Below are 24,955 nucleotides of genomic sequence, written 5' to 3'. Positions count from 1 at the left end.
CAGCATAAATGCTGACCAATACAAATCCCCAAATCAGAATTGTCACTATACCGAATAGCTTGTATCCCAATATGAGATATAATATGACTGAAATTTTCAGTTTGGACCAGGAGTTCATAACAAGAAAGTCATTTTGGGCTCCCCGTAAACTCATCTACGTATTTCCTTATGATCTCTTTATTCAAGTATATTTTGCTTACATAGCTAGGATCATATTTTAGATTCTGATTTCCAAACATCACTAGAAGAATATTCAAAGATTCTACAGTTACATGACATGAAGAGGGGACTTATGATTGGTGTTTGTCAGATATCCTCTATATCTAAGAACATTATTTGTTAGAGATCCTCAATATCTAAAATTCCTCCAAACTTACATCATTATTTTACATTCATCTTAATGATACAGAAACAAGTCAGAAAATATCCAGTGGCCATTACATTGTTCTATGCAGCTCTAATCTGAAGTGTGTGTGTATGTGTTTGTTCAGTAATTTTCCAAGCAGTGTCCCAATAGTGTAAATAATTTAGTAATTGTAAGCAGGCATTTTGCCACTTATTTCAAGCGGTCATAAAACAAAGAAAGAGATTTCATATCATAAGAAACACGCTTCCTTGTCACTAGAAATAGAACTAAACCATTAGATTGAGGTGAAATATAGAAACAACTTTAATCTCCTTGATAAAAAAAAAATCCAACAAAAACTATAACATCTAACAGGCTTCCTGAAATTGACTAAAGAAACACCCACAGTGAATTTCTAGAATGACAGCACTTTTCTTGAATTTATAATTTGTATTGACCATTCAAATGCCTGAGGTTAATTTATGGTCTATTTGTGTTTGATTAGATGTGAGGTATATCTCCTGAGCCCTTAGATATTTGATATTGTCCTTCTGTTGTCAAAAAACAAAAGGAAATGAAGAACCTATAAAATAGTAAACATGTGGACAAATATAAAAGATAATTTAAAAGAACAGTTATATTTTCAGCCCTCTGCTAGTAAATTTCACTCCCTGTAATGTTGTAAAGGTCCAAGCATAACTTAAGGTTTCCCTATCTCCATCTTAATGTAGGGGGTTGGTAAAAATACATCTATCTAGAGATGACTGTTTCATCTGAGATGACGCACTGTGGTATAGCAACAAGGTCTCTCTGAATTGCCTGAACAATGAGCCTGCTGATACCATCTCTCCCCTCCTCTAGCCAAAGAAACTATACCTAACTCCAATGACCACATTACCAGTGTCTTTCTCCTCTCTGGAGAAGGGATTTCAACTTTCTATAGAATTGCCCCCCCCAAACCCCCCCCCCACCCTAAAGAATCTCAGTATTGGGCTACAAATTTTCCCAGACAATTTATGCAAACAGTTGGCTTCTAAATCCAGACTTCCTGGTGACTCAGTAGGCTGTATGCCCATTGGCAATATTTCTCTCACAATTGCCCTATAACAGTGATGGCGAATCTATGATACCAATCATTCTTTTGATTGATTTTTCTTTGTTAAATGGCATTTAAATATATAAAATAAATATCAAAAATATAAGTCTTTGTTTTACTATGGTTGCAGATATCAAAAAATTTCTATATGTGACACGGCACCAGAGTTAAGTTAGGGTTTTTCAAAATGCTGACATGCCGAGCTCAAAAGGTTCGCCATCACTGCGCCTATAAGAAGACACAGTGATTTCTACCTTGGACCACAGGGAAAGTGGCAGCTGAAGGAAAGGGCTGTGTCAGGATGCTGCCTTCTTCCCTTTCTTCTCCCTCTTTTTTCTAAACACTTCCATGCCTTGTAGTTCTTTTGCTTTCTCTTCTTTTTCTCTCTACTACCCTCCATCTCCGCCTCCTCCTCCTCCTCCTCCCAGGTATCTTCCATATCAGCCGACCCAGAGGGCACAGCTGACCCCTCCTCGGACACCGACACCACCATCAAGCGCGGCCCTGATGGACTCTTTGATGCAGCCCTTCAACTCGCTGACCTTCGGGAAGCCGGTCGCCAATGACGCGGCCCACTAGCCGGATCAACAAGGACAACCAAACCACCAACTTAAGGACAGCTGAAATCCCTTGACTGAAGAGGCCAGCAACCTTCTACAGAAACAAGGCTCCTTGTGCACTCCATCCACTATATATAGCTAGGCTCGCCATCACTGCTTGTCAGTCTTCTTCCGAGTCTTAAACAACCCAATCTGAGAGGTGGCCGCTGATTTACATGCGCTATCATTTAAAAAAATAAAAAAGGGGGAATTTGCCAGAAGCCGGTCTATCCTTGCTGCTTGACACAGTCCCTGCAGGGAAGAAACATCTGCACAGCATATGTTTCAAGGGACCTGGCGTATATGGCATACTGTTCTTAATATGTTTGCTCCCCTTCTTGGCGCTATGTGTTTTAACCAAGGTCACCTCTCTGAGAAAGGTTGTTTCCCCAGGTAGGGATTTTTCCCTGAAGTTAGTGCAGGGATAAAACCCCTTAACTAAGTGCCAGGCAGGTAGTTAATCACTTTAACTATGAACAATCACGCTTAAGCTACATAATCTTTACTCCCTGGAATGGAGATAAGAAACGCCCTAACCTTTGGAATAGAGATTGATAGGATTAAAATCAACTGGTATAAATACAGATGTAACAAGACTATAAGACACAGAACCAGCTGGAGATCCTGGCTGGAACCTGGATAGGCTGCTGATCAACTGAACACTGCCTCTGTGTCATTCCTTCTTTGCCGACTCCGTCCACACCTTTGGGAACCCCTGGACCTGCTGGGGCTGGACCCCAACAATTGGCGCCCACTCCCGCGGGGCGCATGCACAGAGGCCAGCCCCCAGCTATTTTCCTCTGTGGCAGCGGCGGCTAGAGGAAGGGCTTGGGAGCGCCAGTTCCGCCTGTGTGTTTGAGTGGACAAAATGGCGAAGATTGCCAAGACTCACAAAGATATTGAAGCACAGATTCGAGAAATTCAAGGCAAGAAGGCAGCTCTTGATGAAGCTCAAGGAGTGGGCCTTGATTCTACAGGTTATTATGACCAGGAATATATGGTGGAAGTGACAGCAGATTTACTGGGTATGTGACATCAATTGCTGCAAGTGAACTTGAAGATGATGACGATGACTACTCATCATCTACAAGTTTGCTTGGTCAGAAGAAGCCAAGATATCATGCCCCTGTGGCATTGCTTAATGATATACCTCAGTCAACGGAACAGTATGATCCGTTTGCTGAGCACCGACCTCCGAAGATTGCTGACCGGGAAGATGAATACAAAAAGCACAGGCGGACCATGATAATTTCCCCAGAGCGTCTTGATCCTTTTGCAGATGGAGGGAAGACCCCTGATCCTAAAATGAATGCTAGAACTTACATGGATGTAATGCGAGAGCAGCATTTGACTAAAGAAGAGAGAGAAATTAGGCAACAACTAGCAGAAAAAGCTAAAGCTGGAGAACTGAAAGTCATCAGTGGAGCAGCAGCATCCCAGCCTCCCTCAAAACGAAAACGCCGTTGGGATCAAACAGCTGATCAGATTCCTGGTGCCACTCCCCAAAAGCTGTCATGTTGGGATCAAGCAGAGACCCCTGGACATACCCCTTCCTTAAGATGGGATGAGACGCCAGGCCATGCAAAGGGAAGTGAGACTCCTGGAGCAACCCCAGGCTCAAAAATATGGGCTCCTACACCAAGTCACACACTAGCGGGAGCTGCTACTCCTGGACGCGGTGATACACCAGGCCATGCAACACCGGGCCATGGAGGTGCAACTTCCAGTGCTCGTAAAAACCGCTGGGATGAGACCCCCAAGACAGAAAGAGACACTCCTGGGCATGGAAGTGGATGGGCTGAGACGCCTCGAACAGATCGAGGTGGAGATTCAATTGGTGAAACACCCACTCCTGGAGCCAGTAAAAGGAAATCACGTTGGGATGAAACACCAGCCAGTCAGATGGGTGGAAGCACTCCTGTTCTGACCCCTGGGAGAACACCAATTGGCACACCAGCCATGAACATGGCTACCCCTACTCCAGGTCACATAATGAGTATGACTCCTGAACAGCTTCAGGCTTGGCGTTGGGAGAGAGAAATTGATGAGAGAAATCACCCACTTTCTGATGAAGAATTAGATGCTATGTTTTCAGAAGGATATAAGGTACTTCCTCCTCCAGCTGGTTATGTTCCTATTCGAACTCCAGCTCGAAAGCTCACAGCGACTCCAACACCTTTGGGTGGTATGACTGGTTTCCACATGCAAACTGAAGACAGAACTATGAAAAGTGTCAATGACCAACCATCTGGAAATCTTCCCTTTTTAAAACCTGATGATATTCAGTACTTTGATAAACTTTTGGTTGATGTTGATGAATCAACACTTAGTCCAGAAGAGCAAAAAGAGAGAAAAATAATGAAATTGCTTTTAAAAATTAAGAATGGTACACCTCCAATGAGAAAGGCTGCATTGCATCAGATTACTGATAAAGCTCGTGAATTTGGAGCTGGTCCTTTGTTTAATCAGATCCTTCCTCTACTGATGTCTCCTACACTTGAGGATCAAGAACGTCATTTGCTTGTTAAAGTTATTGATAGAATATTATACAAACTTGATGACTTAGTTCGACCATATATGCATAAGATCCTTGTGGTCATTGAACCATTGCTGATTGATGAAGATTACTATGCTAGAGTGGAAGGCCGAGAGATTATTTCTAATTTGGCAAAGGCTGCTGGTCTGGCTACTATGATCTCTACCATGAGACCCGATATAGATAATATGGATGAATATGTTCGTAACACAACAGCTAGAGCTTTTGCTGTTGTAGCTTCTGCCCTGGGCATTCCTTCACTATTGCCCTTCTTCAAAGCTGGGTGCAAAAGCAAGAAGTCCTGGCAAGCGAGACACACTGGTATTAAGATTGTACAGCAGATAGCTATTCTTATGGGCTGTGCCATCTTGCCACATCTGAGAAGTTTAGTTGAAATCATTGAACACGGTCTTGTGGATGAGCAGCAGAAAGTTCGGACCATTAGTGCGTTGGCCATTGCTGCCTTGGCTGAAGCAGCAACTCCTTATGGTATCGAATCTTTTGATTCTGTGTTGAAGCCTCTATGGAAGGGTATCCGCCAACACAGAGGAAAGGGTCTGGCTGCCTTCTTAAAGGCTATTGGGTATCCTATTCCTCTCATGGATTCAGAATATGCCAACTACTATACGAGAGAAGTGATGTCAATCCTTATTCGAGAATTCCAATCTCCTGATGAAGAAATGAAGAAAATTGTTCTGAAGGTGGTAAAGCAGTGCTATGGAACAGATGGTGTAGAAGCAAACTATATTAAAACAGAGATTCTTCCTCCCTTTTTTAAACATTTCTGGCAACACAGAATGGCTTTAGATAGAAGAAATTATCGACAGTTAGTTGATACTACTGTGGAGTTGGCTAACAAAGTAGGAGCAGCAGAAATTATATCCAGGATTGTGGATGATCTGAAAGATGAAGCTGAACAGTACAGAAAAATGGTGATGGAAACAATTGAGAAGATTATGGGCAACTTGGGAGATATTGATCACAAACTTGAAGAACAACTGATTGATAGCATTCTTTATGCTTTTCAAGAACAGACTATAGAGGACGCAGTAATGTTGAACGGATTTGGCACAGTGGTCAATGCACTTGGCAAACGGGTGAAACCTTACTTGCCTCAGATCTGTGGTACAGTTTTGTGGCGTTTAAATAACAAATCCGCAAAGTTAGGCAACAGGCAGCTGACTTGATCTCTCAAACTTCTGTTGTTATGAAGACTTGCCAAGAGGAAAAATTGATGGGGCACTTGGGTGTTGTTTTGTATGAGTATTTGGGTGAAGAGTACCCTGAAGTACTGGGCAGCATTCTTGGAGCACTGAAGGCCATTGTGAATGTAATAGGTATGCATAAGATGACTCCACCAATTAAAGATCTGCTGCCTAGACTCACTCCCATCTTAAAGAACAGGCATGAAAAAGTACAAGAGAACTGTATTGATCTTGTTGGGCGTATTGCTGACAGGGGAGCTGAATATGTGTCAGCAAGGGAGTGGATGAGGATTTGCTTTGAGCTTTTGGAGCTCTTAAAAGCTCACAAAAAAGCTATTCGTAGAGCCACAGTCAACACATTTGGTTATATTGCAAAGGCCATCGGCCCTCATGATGTGTTGGCTACACTTTTAAACAACCTCAAAGTTCAGGAAAGGCAGAACAGAGTGTACCACTGTAGCAATAGCTATTGTCGCTGAAACGTGTTCACCCTTCACAATGCTCCCTGCCTTAATGAACGAATACAGAGTTCCTGAACTCAATGTTCAAAATGGAGTGTTAAAGTCCCTTTCCTTCTTGTTCGAATATATCGGTGAAATGGGCAAGGACTACATTTGTGCTGTCACACCATTACTGGAAGATGCTTTAATGGATAGGGACCTTGTACACAGACAGACAGCTAGTGCGGTGGTGCAACACATGTCACTGGGGGTTTATGGATTTGGTTGTGAAGATTTGCTGAATTGTTTGTTGAACTATGTATGGCCCAATGTGTTTGAGACATCTCCCCATGTAATTCAGGCAGTTATGGGAGCCCTGAAGGGCTTGAGAGTTGCTATTGGACCATGTAGAATGTTGCAGTATTGTTTACAGGGTTTGTTTCACCCAGCCCGGAAGGTCAGAGATGTGTATTGGAAAATTTACAACTCCATCTACATTGGTTCACAGGATGCTCTCATAGCACATTACCCAAGAATCTATAATGATGATAAGAACACCTATATTCGTGATGAACTTGACTATATCTTATAATTTTGTTGTTTATTTTGTGTTTAATGCACAGCTACTTCACACCTTATACTTGCTTCGACTTGGTGATGTACACTTTTAAACATTGCAGATGAGCATAAAACTGGTCCTAGAGGAAGAGCTAGAAATTCAGTAGCATGATTTTTAAATAACCTGTCTTTGATGTTGATGTTAAACAGTAAATGCCAGTAGTGACCAAGAACACAGGGACTACACACACTATACTGGAGGGATTTCATTTTTAATTCATCTTTATGAAGATTTGGAATTCATTCCTTGTGTTTAAAGGGAATGTTTGAGAAAACATTTGTGTACAAAAAAAAAAAAAAGAAGACACAGTGACAGGAAAATGGAGACCCTCCATGCTAATGCAAATATTCTCTGTTTCTATTAGATTGCTAGGCCCTGGCATTATCTCCAAGGGATGAAGAAAACACAGGTGCCACATGCACTCTTGCTAGTCCTTGATTTGTAGGCCTCCCCCAGTAAAGCCTATTATCTTAACTCAGACTGTGTGACACTGTGAAAGTCATTCCAAACAAGCCCTGATATATGACAAGTGGTAGAGACTATCATCCGAGTCAACTTGCACCATATGTACTATGTCTCCTATACTCAAGATGATCTAGAGCAGGGGTGGGCAACCCCTGGCACACGTACATGGCACGCGTGCCAAACATGGCACGCCAGTAACTTTTGCTGGCACGCGAAACCCTCTCTTATAATCTTCCATTTACAATTTTTTTCTTAATATCGACTTTTTTATTTTTCAGATAAATTCAGTGTAGGTGCATCTTAGATAAATAAATAATTTTACATAACAAGTTATCTTAAAGACCATAGACATGGATTGACGAGAGAGGGGAAGAGCAATTTCTATGCCTCTGCCTTAACTCTCCCTGTCTTCCTAGATCCGACCAGTGTTTTGGTTTCATCCACATATGCTTGTGAATCTTTGATCTCAGTGATGAATTTTGTTAAGTCTCTTAATAGGAGTAGCCTGACGGATGAAAGTAGTAGCTCGTGCATATCTCTGCAGGTCATGAAATATAAACCTGATGTAAAATCTCTGCCATCAGTGATGCAGCAGCAAAAGTCCCACTGATAATATCAAACAGAGTCATAAAGTTTTCTGTTGAACTATCAGCGTACATGTATACATTAAAAACTAAATGTATTTTTCATCATCATATACTGTGTTTTTGTCGCTCAAATGAATTTTATTATTTCTTCAAGGTTCTTCACATACGTACACACCTTAAGAGATATCAAGTAGGTGTAACATGTTCTCAAAAAATTAGGGTTGGCACGCAGAAGAATTTTGAGTCAGAGATTTTGCTGGTTTTGGCACGCACTCACAAAAAGGTTGCCCACCCCTGATCTAGAGTGATGGCACCATTCACCATTTATTTTAGGTCACTTAATGAACAAAAGGGAGAACATCCTATGGTCTTTAACAAACACCTTTCAAAATGCCCACCAGGCGAAAGTTTTCATAACATAGTGAGAGAAACAGAATCTCAAAAAGATTTTATGCTTCCCTAGCATTACCATCATAATAAGTTATAGGAGTCATAAGACTAGAAGATCCTCAGCCTAATTGTACTGTGCTTTCCTAGTGACAGTTTTAAAGGTGTGCGTTCCCAGAAGAAGCACAGTCATAGTGCAGATGACAGGAAGAACAGCGCCCAGTCATTGTTTGATGGGTCACTGACAAGGATTCTTAGTTCAACTTCATAAACCTGACAGTCAGTGGAAACTCCTCTAAAACTCTGGAATTAGGTTGATGCTCAAACTTATTTTGAGGTGCTATGAGCTTTCTTCTTTGTTTCTGTGTATTAATAGGCATTTTTGTGAGGCTATAGGGGAAACTGTGATTTCAGACAGGAAGGGAGAGGGAGAGAGAGATAGAAACATCAATGATGACAGAGAATCATTGATTGGCTGCCTCCCACATGCCCTGCACTGGGGATCGAGCCAGCAACCCAGGTATGTGCGCTGACCAAAGAATCGAACTGTGACCTCATGGTTCATAGGTCAACGCTCAACCACTGAGCCACGCTGGGGGGAGAAGGGGGGCAAAGTTGGGGTGTTTCTCTGCTTTTGCCTTGAGCACTGGTATGTTTACAAAAATTTGACCATTTTCCATATACTTTTCTAATCTCCGGGAAAAAAATAGTTATCAAATTTTCCAAAAGACAACTGACATCAATCTAATTTACTATTTTTAGTGGCTGCATATTATTTTCTCATATAATCTATAATAATAAAAGGATAATATGCTAATTAGACCAGATGTCTTCCAGACGTCATTCCAGACGTCCTTCCTGACAAAGCCAGGGCCGGAGGGAAGCCGGCCGGGGTCCCAGATGCCTGCCAGCAGTGGGAGGAGGGAAGCCCGGGTCCTGGGTGCCGGAGGGAAGCCAGTGCCAGCATCCCAGGTCCCGGGTGCTGGAGGGAAGCCGGTGCTGGCACCCGGGGGAAGGAAGGCCTACTTTTGCACAAATTTTCATGCATAGGGCCTCTAATATACAGTAATTTGTTTGACTTATCACCTGTTTAGGTAGTTTGCTTTTTTTCCAGTTTTGTCATTAAAGATCCTGTCAAAAAAAAATCCTAAAAATACACATGCCCTTAACTGCCATGATTTTACTTCTGTGAGCTAGATTCCCATAAGTGGGAGTACTCGTAACAGGGTTTACAAAATGACTTCTGAAATCATTCCATAACATCCTTCTGTCTTCTTTTGGACTTGGTTTAGTTCTGGCTTCAATTTTATAAACCTGTGTCAAAATGGTTTATTACCTTTCTTCAGAATCTCGGTATATCTGTCTGGGTTCTTGGTTGAAAACAAAAGAAACCAACTTAGGTAACAAACCAACAATATCCAAGCAGGAAGTACATCAGTCATTAACACAACTGGGAGAGTGCTGGAATAATAGAGTCTCAAAGCAAAGGGAGAATGTATCCAAGTCTCACAAGGGTATAGTTTTATAAGAAGACATATGATGTTATACAAGGACCACAGAGTTGGATATTCAGCACTGATGCCTTAAAAGTCTTTAACTGGAAATGAGTCTAGTTCCTCCCTAAAAATTCTAAGCCGAGGTAGAAAATCCCTTTATAGATGAGCCTCGAACAGAAGCCATCTCACTAGTTTCTAGGGGTCAGTCAGAGGACTCTATTTGCCCCCTACTGTTCCATAAAGTAAAAAGACTGGTGCCTCCTATCCCTTTTCTGATACTTTCCAAAGACATTAGAGTTCACAGCTTTTACTACCTAAGATCCACTTATAAACGCCTCTTCATATTTACCATTCCAAAACAAAAATTTTAGGTCCGTGATACCATTTTCTGGTACCGTCACAAAATTGCTCCCCTCCTCCCAAAGCCACATGAATTATTTCATCTAGTTTATAATTATTCTCCTATAGTTTTTCACTGTTTTATCCGGCCACTCGACAAACAGTGAGCCAAATTACAAATTTCACCACAACCAACTTCCTATAAATTATAACAGGAAAAAGAAAATAACAAGAGAAAACGAGCTCAACTGACTAAAAATATTAAAAACAGAATGAAGAAGAAATTAGTAGTATAGGCTGCAGTCTTCAATTCTGCAACTGGCCATGTTTTCTGTAATCAATATTTATGATTACCCTCCTCCACTCTGCACTCTATACTGGGTGGGGTGAAAGTAGGCTTACAGTTGTTCATATGGAAAATAATAAAATAATTAATACAAAATTAATACTCACTGTTAAGTCAGAGAGAGCCCAGGATCGGATACAGGCAGACATGTGACGAGATAATGGACTCCCCCTGGCATTTCTAACAGATCAGCGTGCCAGACACAGACACTGGCTTCTCCAGGACCCCCACACAGATACTGACTCCTTCGTGAACACCTTGCTGAACCCCTGCAGCTGTAACTTCCTCAGCTGAATACCTCAGCTCATGTCCCCGCCCCTCACCCAACCGCAGTATAAAAAAGCGCCCCCCTTCCTGTTGGTGTGAATCCACATGCCCTGTCTTTGGGGATACATGGGTCTCCCGGGGACACAGAATAACCTTTCCTTCCTTCCTTCCTTTTCTGATCAACTCTCTTTATTTCCTTCGCCGCCTCCTGAGCCACCTAACCTAACACTCACTACTGTAAATCTACTTTTGCCACACCCTGAATTCTCTTTGCCTTAAAACAGTACCCCTGCTATTTAAGCTTCTTTGTTGAGTGAAATAGCTCAAACTTTTATTTCTAAGGAGTAAGAACCTTTATTGGTTATCTTTGCTATGGGGTAACAACTCCCAAATCTCAGAAGTGTACAAGAACAACCATTTATTTCTTTGTAAGGTTACACATAAGTGGGAAGACAGCTGTGGGTGGACTCTGAACTGCCCATCTGCTCTATCTCTTCTTATTGATGGATCCAGGGTGAAGGAGCAATCATCCACCCCTTTCTGGTCCATTTCTTTTCTCTCTCCCCAATCCACCAGCACTGCCCTCTCTAGCTCCAATTAGGCTTTCACCCTCATCTCTCAAATGAAACAGGTTTTATTAAGCAGGTGCAGAGTTAGGTTGAGGTAAATGAGGCCCTTGTGTTGAGTACAAAATTTAAGGGGCCCCCAAAACTCATCAATTAAGATAAATAATTTTCACGGGATTAAGAAGTACAAATTGCCTGTTATCAAAACAGTCACAGAAACGTGAAGCACAGCATAGAGAATACAGTCAATAGTATTTAATAATTATGTATGGTGTCAGATAGGTATTAGACTTACCAGGGCGGTCACTTTATAAAGTACATAAATGTTGCACTCTTAAAACTAATATAATATTATATGTCAACTATAATTGAGAAATAATTTTTTTAAATCAAAATTAATGCAAAAAGTCACAATGAACTTATCAAAGACTTAAACACAGACAGATTCAATATTACCTTTTGCCTCAGCACTATTACCGATTCTATCATTATTTAAACTTTTGATATTGTGTTCAATGTGGATTTTTGCATTTTTATTTTTTAATATCACATTAAGATATCATTTAATTGAATTAAAATACTGAGATTTTTGGCACCCAAGACAAGTCTTAGTTAGCCCTGGCCCTGTTATTAAGATCACCAATGTTATCCATATTGCTAAACCCAATGACTCAATTCTCAGGCTTCATCCTACTTGACCTGTGAGCAGCAGTTAATATGGATGATCTCATCTTCCTTAGACATATTATACAAGTAGACATGAGAACACAACCTTCTCAGATCTCCTGGTTCACGAGAACTCCTTCTGAGAGTTCTTTGCTCAGTCCCTCACATAGAAGCCTTCTCTTAACATTGGAGGGTCAGTATTTTTGTTCTGAGATCTCTTCACTATTTCCACTCACTCCCTAGGTTATCTAATTGAGTTCCATGGCTTTAAAAAATGCTTTCAATAGAAAAATTCAAATGTACATACTGCCTTAGTCCATTCAGGCTGCTACAATCAAATGCCACATATCAGGGTGACTTATAAACAACAACAAAATTACTTCTCATAGTTCTGGAGGCTGGGAAGTCCAAGATCAGGATGCCAGCGTGGTAGAGTCCTTGTGAAAGCCTCTGCAAGGTTGCAGATTGCTGACTTCTTGTTGTGTTCTCACATGGTGGGAAGGGAAAGGGAGCTCTCTGGGGTCTCTGTTATAAGAGCAATAATCCCATTCACGTGGGATCTACCCTCCTGACTTGGGCATCTCCCAAAGGCCCCACCTCATTTCAACATATGAACTGGGAGGGGGGGATACATACATTCAGGCCTCAGCACTATGAAGTCCAGACTCACAAATCCAACTGCCTCTTGACCATCGTCTCCTTCCACCGCCTGTTTGCTCTTAGGTTCATCCCCTGCCTTCCTGTTTCCTTCCATTCTGACTTCCAGATCACTTCAGCCAGTGGATGGCACTGGAAGAAGATTGGAGGGCAGAAGTAAAGGAAATGATGGATTCTTTCTACCCCCTCTCTGTGTCCTGTGGGGTCTCAAGCAGCGAGTGCTTCTCCTCCATTGTTTCTGCCCCCGCCAGACTGCCCTGGCATCCACTGGAAACTCTCACCTGGGCTCTCTATCTGTGATGGCTCCAACTTTTTTTTTTGACTCTGGAAATGCTACCTCTTTTAGTTCCTGCAGCCCAACTTTTTTTTTTTTTTGACTCTGGAAATGCTACCTCTTTTAGCAGCCATTTCCTGTGGTGGCTAATCTCAGGTCAAAATCCCTGATTGTTTCCTTATACAGCAAAGTCAAGCCATCAACCAAATTGTCTGGCTTTACTCTCGCAATATATCCAGAATGTGATTATCTAAGTTGACACCTGAAATATGGTCAGAAATGTGTCAGATGCTGTGCCTGCCCCAGCCAGCTGTGTCTTATCATTGCAATTTTAGTCTCCTGCCAGTGTCTACTTTTCCACTTAGTGTACTCATTACACATAAACCAGAATAGTTCTTTAAAAATATAATTCAGATCACATCACACTTCTACACAAAAGTATCCATCTGTTTCCCAACTCACTCTACCATAAGATGGCCTACAATACCCTATATGATCTGCTGCCTCTATCCTTGTCCCCACATCGCTCACAGTGTATCAGCTACTCTGACCACCTTGAAGTGCAGGTCACTGTTTTTTATAGTCTTGGCATTTCCTCTTCCTTATACTTGAAACTCTCCTTCCAGATATGTTCAGGATGTGTCCCCTCTCTCCCATCAGGCCTCTATTGGTATATCACTCTATCAGCTCAAACTAGCCTCCAATATGAAATTACATTTCACCACCCCCGACCTCCCCTTTTTCCCTTGACTCTATTTTATTTTTCTGCATAGGAGTCATCAGAATTTTATATGCCATGCATTTACAGGCTTCTTTGTCTGTTATCAGTCTTCCCCCTCATAAGCATGGGAACTTTTTTCTCTTTTGTTCCCTGCTACATTTTCCACTGAGGTTACTGACACAAAATTGACAGCCACTTGATAGCCATTATAAATAAATGAATGAATGGCATGCCCATGGCATACCATCACATTTAAGGTAATTGCTTTCTAGGTATCTGTATATATATAAAAGCCAAAGCGACCTTTACGACTGAACAACCAGAACGACCGGAACAACTGGTTGACCAGTCGCTATGATGCGCACTGACCACCAGGGGGCAGACACTCAATGCAGGAGCTGCCCCCTGGTGGTCAGTGCACTCCCACAGTCAACCTCCTGCAGCCTCTCTCCCTGGCTGGCTGCCACCCTGGCCCCAATGGGGGGGCGGGGGAGAGGCGGCCCCCTGATAGGCCCCAATCGCAGGCCAGGCCAAGGGACCCCACCTGTGCATGAATTCATGCACCAGGCCTCTAGTATCAGCATAATATAATCAAGGTAGTGAAACTATGTGTTTATGGACTCCTGGGTCAAGTTTTGAAGATGCAATGCTAGCTTTTAAAAGTCCTGATATGTAAAAAAAAAAAAAAAAAAAAAAAAAAAAAAAAAAAAAAAAGTCCTGATATGTTCTGTTCAGTAGAATAAAAAGAATAAGAAAAAATAATTTTTCAGGTAAATAATTGCATACCAGGTGTCAGGGTATGTTGATTTGCTCCAGTAAGGAGATCACATTGGAAACAGCAGCTGCAATTGAAATAACCACCTGTCATTTTCCAGAATTCATCTATCTTCAGCACCAGCCATATTGGAAAGATAAATGAGAATGGGGTAGGAGTCAACTGGCCACATCTTTCAAGTATTTGTTTGTGGCACTAATCCCTGCTGTTCTTTAGTGATGCAGTACTGCTTGGGTCTAAATTCTATTTATCAGCTGATTCTCCATAAGCCCCTACTCTGACTGGCAGTCAGCAGTAGCACTATGAATCCTAGAAATTAATATCTACTCAGTGGCAGTATCAACTAATCATAACAATGGCACAGTTGTGATGGCAACTGAAAACAGGATAATTTAGAGAATCTCAGCCTGAAGATTTACACTATGGGTTTGTTCTACCTCAAAAGTACTTTAAATTCTCTTCAGTCATTGATACTGGGCCATTGGGTTGATTCACTTGACAATAAAGAAGAGGGCTCTAGATTCTCTTATAATGTACTCCAACGGCCCTCAGTTCAGATCAAGCAGGATCTTTGTAGATTGGCCCACTATTGTAACCTCCCTACCTAATATGGGATGTAGGTAAGCCATTCCTTTTTTTAATTTTTTTATTGATTTCAGAAAAGAAGATAGAGGAAGAGAGAAATAGAAAAATCTATGATGAGAGTGGATCATCGATTGGCTGCCTCCTGCATGCCCCCCAAGAGCGGATCGAGCCCACAAACCGGGCCTGTGCCCTGACCTGGAATCTAACTGTGACCTCTTGGTTCATAGGTTGATGCTCAACCACTGAGCCATGCCGGCTGGGCAGGTAAGCCATTCTTATGCAAACTCTGTTGCTCAAGTTGCCAGTGATGGGAAAGGGCAGCTCTGCAGCCTCTGCTTCCCTAGAACCCAACCATCCCTACTGCAGATGAGGAAACAGTTTCACTCGCAGCATCTCATGGTGTGCCCAACTGACAGACCACCTCTAAAGTCCCTTTCCAGGATAATGTAATTTTTCTTGCAAATTTATTTTTCAAAGTCTTGGCAAATAAAGTATATCCTGAGCCCCATTGGGTCATATTAAATAAATTCACCCCATTGCTTCAGTCTCCTGAAGTCTTTGAACTATTTCTTCTCCGTAGTTACCAAGAAATTGTTAGCATCTCTCTCTCATTAATATGGGCCAGCATTAAGTAGAGGTTTTAATCAGCGAATCAAACCATTTTACCAAGCTCTACAGTAGAAATAAGAAAAGTTGTCTTAGTAAGGACTCTTCCACAGATTAAGGACTTAAGGCATCTTCAAGCAAAAAGAGAAAAACTCAGAACGGGATGTGGCTTGCATTGGTTGCATAAAAGGTTCAGTGGAGTTGACTATTTAAGCCTTTTCATGTGCTTCACATCCTCCTAGTTCAGGGGTGGGCAAACTTTTTGACTCGAGGGCCACAATGGGTTCTTAAACTGGACCGGAGGGCCGGAACAAAAGCATGGATGGAGTGTTTGTGTGAACCAATATAAATTCAAAATAAACATCATTACATAAAAGGGTACGGTCTTTTTTTTTTTTAGTTTTATTCATTTCAAACGGGCCGGATCCGGCCCGCGGGCCGTAGTTTGCCCACAGCTGTACCTAGCTATTAGCCAATTCTCAGTTTCCAGACTTCTGAATGAGAGACATCATGGACCAAAACTCCAAGTCATATACTACTACCTTAGCAACTAATTGGATCAAACTAAACATTTGGCTCTTGACTAGCTCTTGACCCTATGGCTACAAAAGGTTACTGAAACTTTGGCAAGGTCATATAACATCCCTTCTTGAGCTGCAAATCTAGGCACTCAAACCTGTCATTCTTCTCTAACCTGTCCAGTACTTATTTGCAGAAGTCCTATCACTTCCCACTCCTTGAACTCTTCATACCTCCCCTAGTCTTCCAAAACAGCAGACATTGTATTTCCCAACATTTGGACTTCAAAGGGTATTTTATTTAGTAGTGAAACAGTTATTTAAAGCTTAATCCTGCATGCCCCCCACAGGGGATTGAGCCCACAACCCAGGCCTGTGCTCTGACCTGGAATCTAACTGTGACCTCCTGGTTCATAGGTTGATGCTCAACCACTGAGCCATGCCAGCTGGGCAGGTAAGCCATTTAATCAAATAACTGTTTTACTACTACATATAATAAATATCCAGATTCCTTCTCCATAATCTTAAGATTTCCCTGCCTTCACTCCCTACTATGTCATAGTCCACCTGTTTCCACCCCTGGTAACAATTTCTCTATTTTTGGTTGCAAACAACAGAAACCTACTCTGGTTTGCTTAAGCAGGACGGGGTTTTCTGAAAGATCACTGTATTAGTTATTTATTGCTGTACACTAGGTTATCCAAAACTTAGAAATTAAAAACAGCAGGCAATGTTATCTCACAGTTTCTGTGGGTCAGGACACCAGCTTGATTTGGCTGGGTGGTGCTGGCTGGGGGTCTCTCAGGGGCTCTCACCAGGTCCGCACAGGGCTGCAGACATTCTATAGCTTGACAAGAAGAGGGTCTGCTTTCCTGCTCATTCACATGAGTGTTGACAAACCTCAGGTCCTTATCCTTGTCTACTATATACAAAGTTTCCAGAATTGTTGTCTTTTTTCATATACTAGTAAGCAATGGTTATTATAATTAAAATTCCCAAAAATGTGTGTGTAAATTCACAACTCTCTACCTTCAGTGGCACTCATTTCATTCTTCAGTTTAAAAAGTGTAAAATAAACAAAAATAACTTATTCTGCCTTCCTAGCAGATTCAAACAAGGTGAGGCATGTGGCCAAACAAAGTATTTGGCTATCCAGATAGTGTGAATGTAAGACCATAATTTAAGGTAGGAATTCCTACAATCCCCATCTCCAATAACTCTGTTGAACACATGTCTAAAAGTTAAACCAATTTGTGAGTTATTATCGCTCTTTTTACTTAATGCTGAGATCCCCATAAATACATCTGTATCTTTAGGAGAGATGGTATTGGTTCACTTATACCCAAGTGAAAGTGATTTCTCACCTCATTTCCTTTGCTGAGGAAGAAATTAAACAGGCCATAAGAATAATAAAGAAATTAAGAAAAGCGACAAAGAGAAGAAGGCATATGGAGGATATAACATGTTTGGCCCACTTCATAAGTTTTCATGTCCAGTTCTAAATCAGACCAGGCCCAGGAAATAAAAAGCAGTAGAGAATTTATATAAAATCTCCTTTCTTTTTATCATCAAAAATAAACATGTCACCTATTTATCTTAGATGATAAAATATATATTTCTGCCACGTGAGCTGGGCTAAGTTTCTTAGAAATAATTTATTCAATAATATTCAACAAATATTTATTGGGCATATATTATAAGGTGGTAACTGTCTAGGCATTGAGGATAGTTAACAATACAAACCTCATTCTTGAGATAATAAAGCTTATATGAAAAGAAGAGATCAGAAACAGTTTATACAGATGATAGATAGATAGATGATAGATAGATAGATAGATAGATAGATAGATAGATAGATAGATAGATATAAATGATAGGAGTGCTAAAAGGGAAAAGGAGTGCTATGAGAGAAAATAACAAGGAGCGGTAGCTAATTTACTTGAAGTGTCCAAAAAATTTCCTACAGACAGATGACATTTAAGTTGATACCTAAAGTATGGCATTTCCCCCCTTTTTTGGTATTTTTATTGATATGGATTAGAGAAACTGAAATGACTTTGGAATCCCAGAAAGCTATAAGAAAGAACATGGCAGTGGTTTTTTTCTTTTATTTTTTGGAGGCAGGTGAGGAGGAGGAGGCAGCACTGCAGGTGGGAGCTGGTGCCAGCCCCAGGCCACGGGAAAAGCAGTGGTTGATATTAAAAGGCATCACATTTTGCTTGAGTGTTTGCTTCCAAACACTCATTTTAAGATGAAACTCTCATTACCTAAGTTAAATCTAAAACCTAGGAGCACCCTCAAACTTTAGGTAATTCACGTGTGATTCCTCTATGTAATGATAGACAACAATTATCATCATGATTAAAATACTTTGCACTTTGCTTTCTTTCCATGATTCCCAAATCTACAATTATAAGAGAATTATTTAGATTTTTACCAATTTCATTGAATAATTGTTATAAGAAAGCTAAATGAAGAGGTATGTTATTTCTGGAAAAGAATGTTTAAAGGTATTACTTGCTTCGCTCTTGAATCTCCTTTGTTGAAAAAAATTGTGACATGCTTTCTAATTTCATGTACTTCAAACATTGTAATTTTGAAGTTTTTTTTTTTTTTTAAAAGTAATGATTGTGTTTAACCTTTTTGTAGGCTCTTGAAATTAGCAAACTGAGTCTTTCACACACCTTGTACATGGTTAGCACTAAACACATGCTTATTTACAGGCATCAAGTACATGTTTCAGGGTTGGCTCTGGGTGGTGGGCACACAGTGCAATACACAGACCTTGTAACATAGAAACCCACACCTGAAACCTATATGATCATCTCAACCAATGTCAGCCAAAAAAATTAATTTAATAAGGGGGAAAAGGAATCAAGTAGATTCCATTTATATAAAACATCCTTTGATTCCTTTTAATCAATCTCTCACACACACACACACACACACACACACACACAAGAAACCATTTTGGTGTGTGAAGAAAGCAAAGGAGTACATTTTCTGAATATTAATGCATGCGATAGAGGGAAGAGTCCCATTTGTGACAACTCTGCCATAAAGTGGAGCCGTAATCTCGCCATGCATCTGCTCCATCTGCCATCAATTAGTTTAATGGCAACAGGCTAACAGTGCAGGAGTGATTAACAGGAAAGATTAAATTCACTTCGGTTTTAATTACAAATCTTTGCCCTTAAAGTTTTATTGGCTTTAAAGAACCCCTACTGTTCCCCATTTCTCTATAGTTAATGTGCATTGTATTCTTTCACTTTTAAATTATTAATGAATTTTATTTGGTACTTATTTCTAATTACAGAATTTACCCACAAATGTTACTGATATATGCTCATATGCCAAAATCAGCATAACTAAGACTATTCAAATCTTACTAATTCAAGTACAAATGATCTTTAGTAGCAAATGTGGCATCTGTTATATACAGAGAACACGAAGGTTTACATATTTGTCACTCAACTTGTTTCATTCATTGACTGATTCATTTGTTTATTCATTCAGCAAATATTATTTTTGTGCCTGTTAAGTCTCAGGCACTGATACAGGTGTTTAAGATACACAAGTGAACAAAAGATACAAAAATCCCTAACCTCACAGAACAATATTGTAGCAAGCATGTCCAACTGGCGGCAGGGGGGCCGCATGACTGGTTTATTTAAACGAGGCATGCGGCCGCCGACCACGAGTTTGACATGCTTGCTGTAGTGGCTAGAAATCAACCAATTTTAGTGAGCTTAATTATGTCCACCAAATTCAAATGTTGAAGTTCCAATCTCTAGTACCTCAAGATGTAACCATATTTGGAGATAAGGTCTTAAAGAGGTAATAAAGTTAAAATGAGGTCTTTAGGGTGGGCCTAATCCAATATGATTGGTATTCTTCTAAGAGGAAATTTGGACACAGGCATGCACGCATGGAGGAAAGACCATGTGAAGACTAAGGGAGAGAAGACAGCCATCTACAGATAAGGAGTGAGGCCTCAGAATGCCATCAACCCTGTCAATACCTTCATCAGACTTCAGCCTCTAGAACTGTGAAACAATAAAGTTCTGTTGTTTAAGTCTGTGGTATTTTGTTATGGCAGCCCTAATAAACAACACAAAAAATCATAAAGAAGTAAATTATATCATATTTTAGAAAGTTCTTGTGCTATAAAAAACAGCAATAAAAGAGAACTCTGAAGTAAGGGGACATTCATTTGGTCCCATCTCAGAGAAAATCATCAGAAAGTGTGGATACTCACCAACCCTATAAACATAAAACCACAACTGTTGGTGAGGAAAAAGAAAAAATGTGGTGTGTTTTTTTATAAGACTCTACCAACTATTTTCTTCTATCATTCTTCCCTTGTTAATAGCCATAAGCAAAGCACCATCATTTATGAGTATGTTTCACAGCATTAAGTTTTCCTAATGTGTTTAAAATGTCAAGGTTCAGGTGGCCAAGAACCAGTACTGAATCAGACTGCCTGATATTTTAACATCTTATTTGATAAACGTTTTTAGAAGACACAGAAATGTCTACTTTTATAAATCTTAGGTTTTTCATCATGCTTGCAGTCTAAAACTCACTATTTCTGAACATGATATGGCAGAAATTGTGTACAACACAGCTATTTTGAAAATAGTGAGAAGTTTTTTTCCCTTTAAGAGTAGAAGCAGGAACTTTCTTGTGGGTAGTCTTTTTGGCTCTGGGAAATATGGTGTACAGCAAGTATAGGAGACAAGATATATTCACTGTTCTTGAGGTTGGTCCAGACATTAGCGAAGTAATGCAAATGCATGTAGTTCAGCCTTGTGAAATATTCTATTTAATAATGTCAAATTCCCTGGCGGGTGAGTGATGGGCAGTGAAGGTCTGTCTCTGAAGAAAGCAGACAATTCCATCACCCTCCCTGGGTGAGCCAAGTGAAGTCTCATGACATTACTGCAGCTCTGTGTGGACTTTTCCAGGAGTCTGATTTTCAGTATAATAGGACTCCCAAAGATTGGCAAAATGTTTCATGATATCATCAAAGAATGAGGTAAGGAATGATTCAGTGAATTTGGCCTCTACCTACTCCCCTTCTCCCTCATCATGTGGAGACCTAGCCTGCCAGGTCCAGAAAAAAGCCATCCTTAGACTTGCTATCTTCCAAAATGCCTCTTTTCTGTTAGGCAAGGGAACCAAGGACCAAATGTCCTCCCTTGAGGACAACCTCAGATTTGTCCACAAATCAAGCAGAAATTTCATTTCGTTTCATTTTTGTCTTCTTACTTGTAGAGTCCTAAATAAACCAGTTGAGAAACTGTCTTTCATCTGCACTTCTAAGTCTTAAAGACTTTATCAAAACTCATGAGTTGTGTCTGGTACCCTATTTTTTCTCTTTCATCATGATGCCCACAGTTTGATCTAACAGAGTATAAAATTCAGAATCAAAGGAAGACAAGATAGTAGTTATTCCTAGGCAAAGAAATAAGGCTATGTCCTTATTATCATGCTGAGAAAGATTTCCAAACTACATTGTAAGCATTTAGGTTTTGAATTTCTGTATTGGCAACTACGTTAATTGGGGGGAAAAGAGAAGATAGTTTAGGTGGAAATACAACAAAAAGCAGTCACATTAGAATCTCTAGCCAACAACCTCAGCACAGTGAAAAAATACATATTAAAGACTGTAGAGCAGCCAAAGTTATTCACGTGGGGGGAGGGAGGCCAGACTGTCTGCCTTCTCTTTTACCATAGCTAATCACTACGTTTTCATGCTTTGAAAAGCAGATATTCTGTGCCTCTTCAACTCCTTTCCAAGGCATGTTTATATTGCACAGCAATTCTTTCCAGGAAAGCCATTTGTATACTTTTATTGATCCTCACAGCCTCTGCATGAGAAAGAGGGATGGAATATAAAAAGCATTTACAGTTTTTGAATTAAAAATATTAAAGTCCCATAAGGGGTAAAGAGTAATTCCTGCTTTGAACCCTAGATCCTCTGACTCCCCTCCCAATGTCACTCATTAAGGGAGACAATAAGCAAGAGTGTAGCTTCCAAAGATGATCCAGGGGACAAGGCCAGCAGTATGAGATGCTCTACCTGCCCCCGCCAGCTGTGTCTTTATGGACAAGAGTGGAACCAGATGCACAGCCAAGAACTCCACATATTTGCACACTTGGTTCCCCTTCATTCCTGATTGGCTGCATGGATCCACACACTGGCATCCTTTCTGTTACCCTAGCTCCGCGCTGTTCCTGAGCCACCCTTTTCCCACCCTTGCCTCCTGCCATCTCGCAGGGTGGCCTCATCCTGTTTAAGTCCCAGTTGGAACTGGCTCCCGTAAATAACATCCCTCCCAATCTAGTGCATACCACAACCAACTGGCCACCCAGTTGTTCACAGAGGCTTAGCCTCCACACCACCTCCCCTTGAGAGCAACTCCAGCTGCGCAATCTCTTTGTAGTGAGCCAGCCCCACCGGCTTGTCCTCAGCTGGTCCCAACCAGTTGCTGCAGCTAAGCAGTCAGGCCCACCTGTATCCTGACACAGGCCAAACCCAAGAATTCTAGCGAAGTGGGGAGGTTATGTCTCCTTTAAGTGTTCCTAGCCACTCCCGGACTGGCCATGGCCCATTCTTGCTCTCAGAAAGCTGTCAAATAATTCCTATTAAATCTTCAGTTAAGCATTTAAGCAGTAACCTGAATATATGCCTTCCTCCCTCCTTCCCCAATCCTTCCCAGGCTTAATCTCTATGGGAGAATAGAGAAAATATCAGACTTTATGTTGTTTTACACCAGCGGTCGGCAAACTGCGGCTCTGACAAGGGGCAGATAGATAGTAATCCATTAGAAGGATTAATCTAGAGTATCACTTAGTGAGAAAATTGGAGGCTACCGCAGTAACCCAAGCACGAAAGAAGGGTGTGACACAGAGACTGACAATAGAAATTGAAAGAGGAGAATGATGTGCTAAAGGGAAAATATCTGCGATGACAAATGAGAGCGAGGGAGCAGCAGTCACAATGTCACTTAGGTTTGGTGTCTGTGAGGACGATAATGCCACTGGCTGAATGCCCGAACATGCACACCGTCAGAGCCCAAATGACCAGCCACCAATCTTTCTTAGTCCTGTCAGTATCCACTAAGTCTTCCCCATGTCAAAACAGAAGAGGCGCAACATGGATTCACTTCACCTGGAGAGTTAAATGCACTTGTCAGATTAAAAGACATCACTTTCCTTCAACTTAAAAACAGAATATTAAAGATGCACCAAGAATGATGTCCAACACGGAGAAGGCACTCGATATATGTTCAGTGGACCAAATCCATCTGCAGTGGACTTGCCCTGTAGAACAATCTTGCAAAATAGAATGCTCTGCGGTACACCACATCTGTGGAATCCCCCACATCTCCCGTGGCAGGCCTGCTTTAAGGAAATGTCATTGTGTTTTGCTACCATCACCAGTTTGAGAGGAAGAACAACAATCAATCTTCCCATTACCTGAGCTTTAAAACTTTCTGATACTCACTAAGAGAGTAGATGATTTATAGACAGCAACACTGTGGAGCTAAGGACTCAACTTCAGCTCCAGGGCACAAACACAGCAGGTTCCTTTAAAAATCAAAAGACTGCCTTTCGGCAAGAGCTGTAGCTGGCTTGAACTATTTGGGACGAATTTTCCTCTCTTTATTAGCGAGAGAGGGAAATTTTCAGTGAGAGAAAAGAATAGCTATGCCGACTTATATTTTTATATTCTTCTCCCTAAAATGCAATGGAAGAAAATATCCCTTCCCATCACCTGAATCTTCAAAACCCAAGTTCCACCCTAGCTGGTTTGGCTCAGTGGATCAAGCATCGGCCTGTGGACTGAAAGTTCCCAGGTTCATGCCTGGGTTGTGGGCTTGATCCCCAGTATGAGGCATGCAGGAGGCAGCTGATCAATGATTCTCTCTCATCATTGATGTTTCTATCTCTCTCCCTCTCCCTTCCTCTCCAAAATGAATAAAAATATATTTTTAAAAAAGAAAGAAAACCAAACTCGTTTTGACTTAAAATACCCATTTGTCCTTATTTTCCTGGCCTTGATGTCTCTTCAGACCACAGCGCTGATTACAATCAACTAGTCACCTTAACTTATTCCTAACAACAACAAAAAAGGGGGGGAGTAGCAATGTTACATTTTTTTCCTCAGCCAACTTACCTCTACAACTTCTGATAATTGCCACCTCTTTAATATTAATATGATTATTAACTATTTAGATTAAAATACATGACATCATTTTTCTCCCCATTTACTTATCCTCACTATCACACACTTGCCCTAAGACATAGTAAATATGGGAGTTTGTAGCATTACATACAATATACATAAATAAATCAGGGAAATGCCTTTAAATATTTTGCCTTATTAAAAATCTTACTAACTTCAAAAAGGCCCTTTTTAAAAACATTTGGATAAATGCTCAGAAGTCAATGTTGTTCTGAGAACATCAGAAAACGGTACTTGTTAATATTTTTACTTACGCTGTCAAAGAAGAACCTTACTTCCGAAAAACTAGACTACGTCGTTACGTTTTTCATTTCGCCTTGTTTAAATGAACAGAGCTGGCAAAATTTGATGGATCTTTAAAAAAAAAATTGATGGATCTTTCATAATGCCAGTGCTAACAAGTGGAAGTGGAAGCATTGGAACATCTCAAAAATTTCAGGCTTCCCTTAAAAAGCAAGTGTGTGTTTACATATTTTGTTTCTATTGCCCTCAAATAGCTGAAATATGAATGCTGCCCTCTTTTCCAGTTATAACCCACGAATGATACACATTATTTAAAAATCTTACCTGTGGGGAAAGAGACAGAATGAGCAAATTATATTTGT

General features: G+C 40.7%; 1 protein-coding gene across 1 annotated transcript; it reads left to right on the top strand.

Annotated features, from left to right (window-relative positions):
* Positions 1-2,897: 2,897 nt before the first annotated feature.
* On the top strand, positions 2,898-7,039 carry LOC118677191 (splicing factor 3B subunit 1-like). Its single transcript, XM_036352075.1, is given in 4 exon segments — positions 2,898-3,033; positions 3,036-5,732; positions 5,735-6,227; positions 6,229-7,039. Coding segments are annotated over 4 exon segments (3,900 nt in total). The 5' UTR covers positions 2,898-2,909; the 3' UTR covers positions 6,815-7,039.
* Positions 7,040-24,955: the final 17,916 nt, after the last annotated feature.

The sequence above is a fragment of the Myotis myotis genome, unplaced genomic scaffold (genome assembly GCF_014108235.1).
Source record: "Myotis myotis isolate mMyoMyo1 unplaced genomic scaffold, mMyoMyo1.p scaffold_m19_p_2, whole genome shotgun sequence".
NCBI classification, from domain to species: domain Eukaryota; kingdom Metazoa; phylum Chordata; class Mammalia; order Chiroptera; family Vespertilionidae; genus Myotis; species Myotis myotis.
Note: the sequence above shows the minus strand (reverse complement) of the source record. Positions and strands in the feature narration are given on the sequence as shown.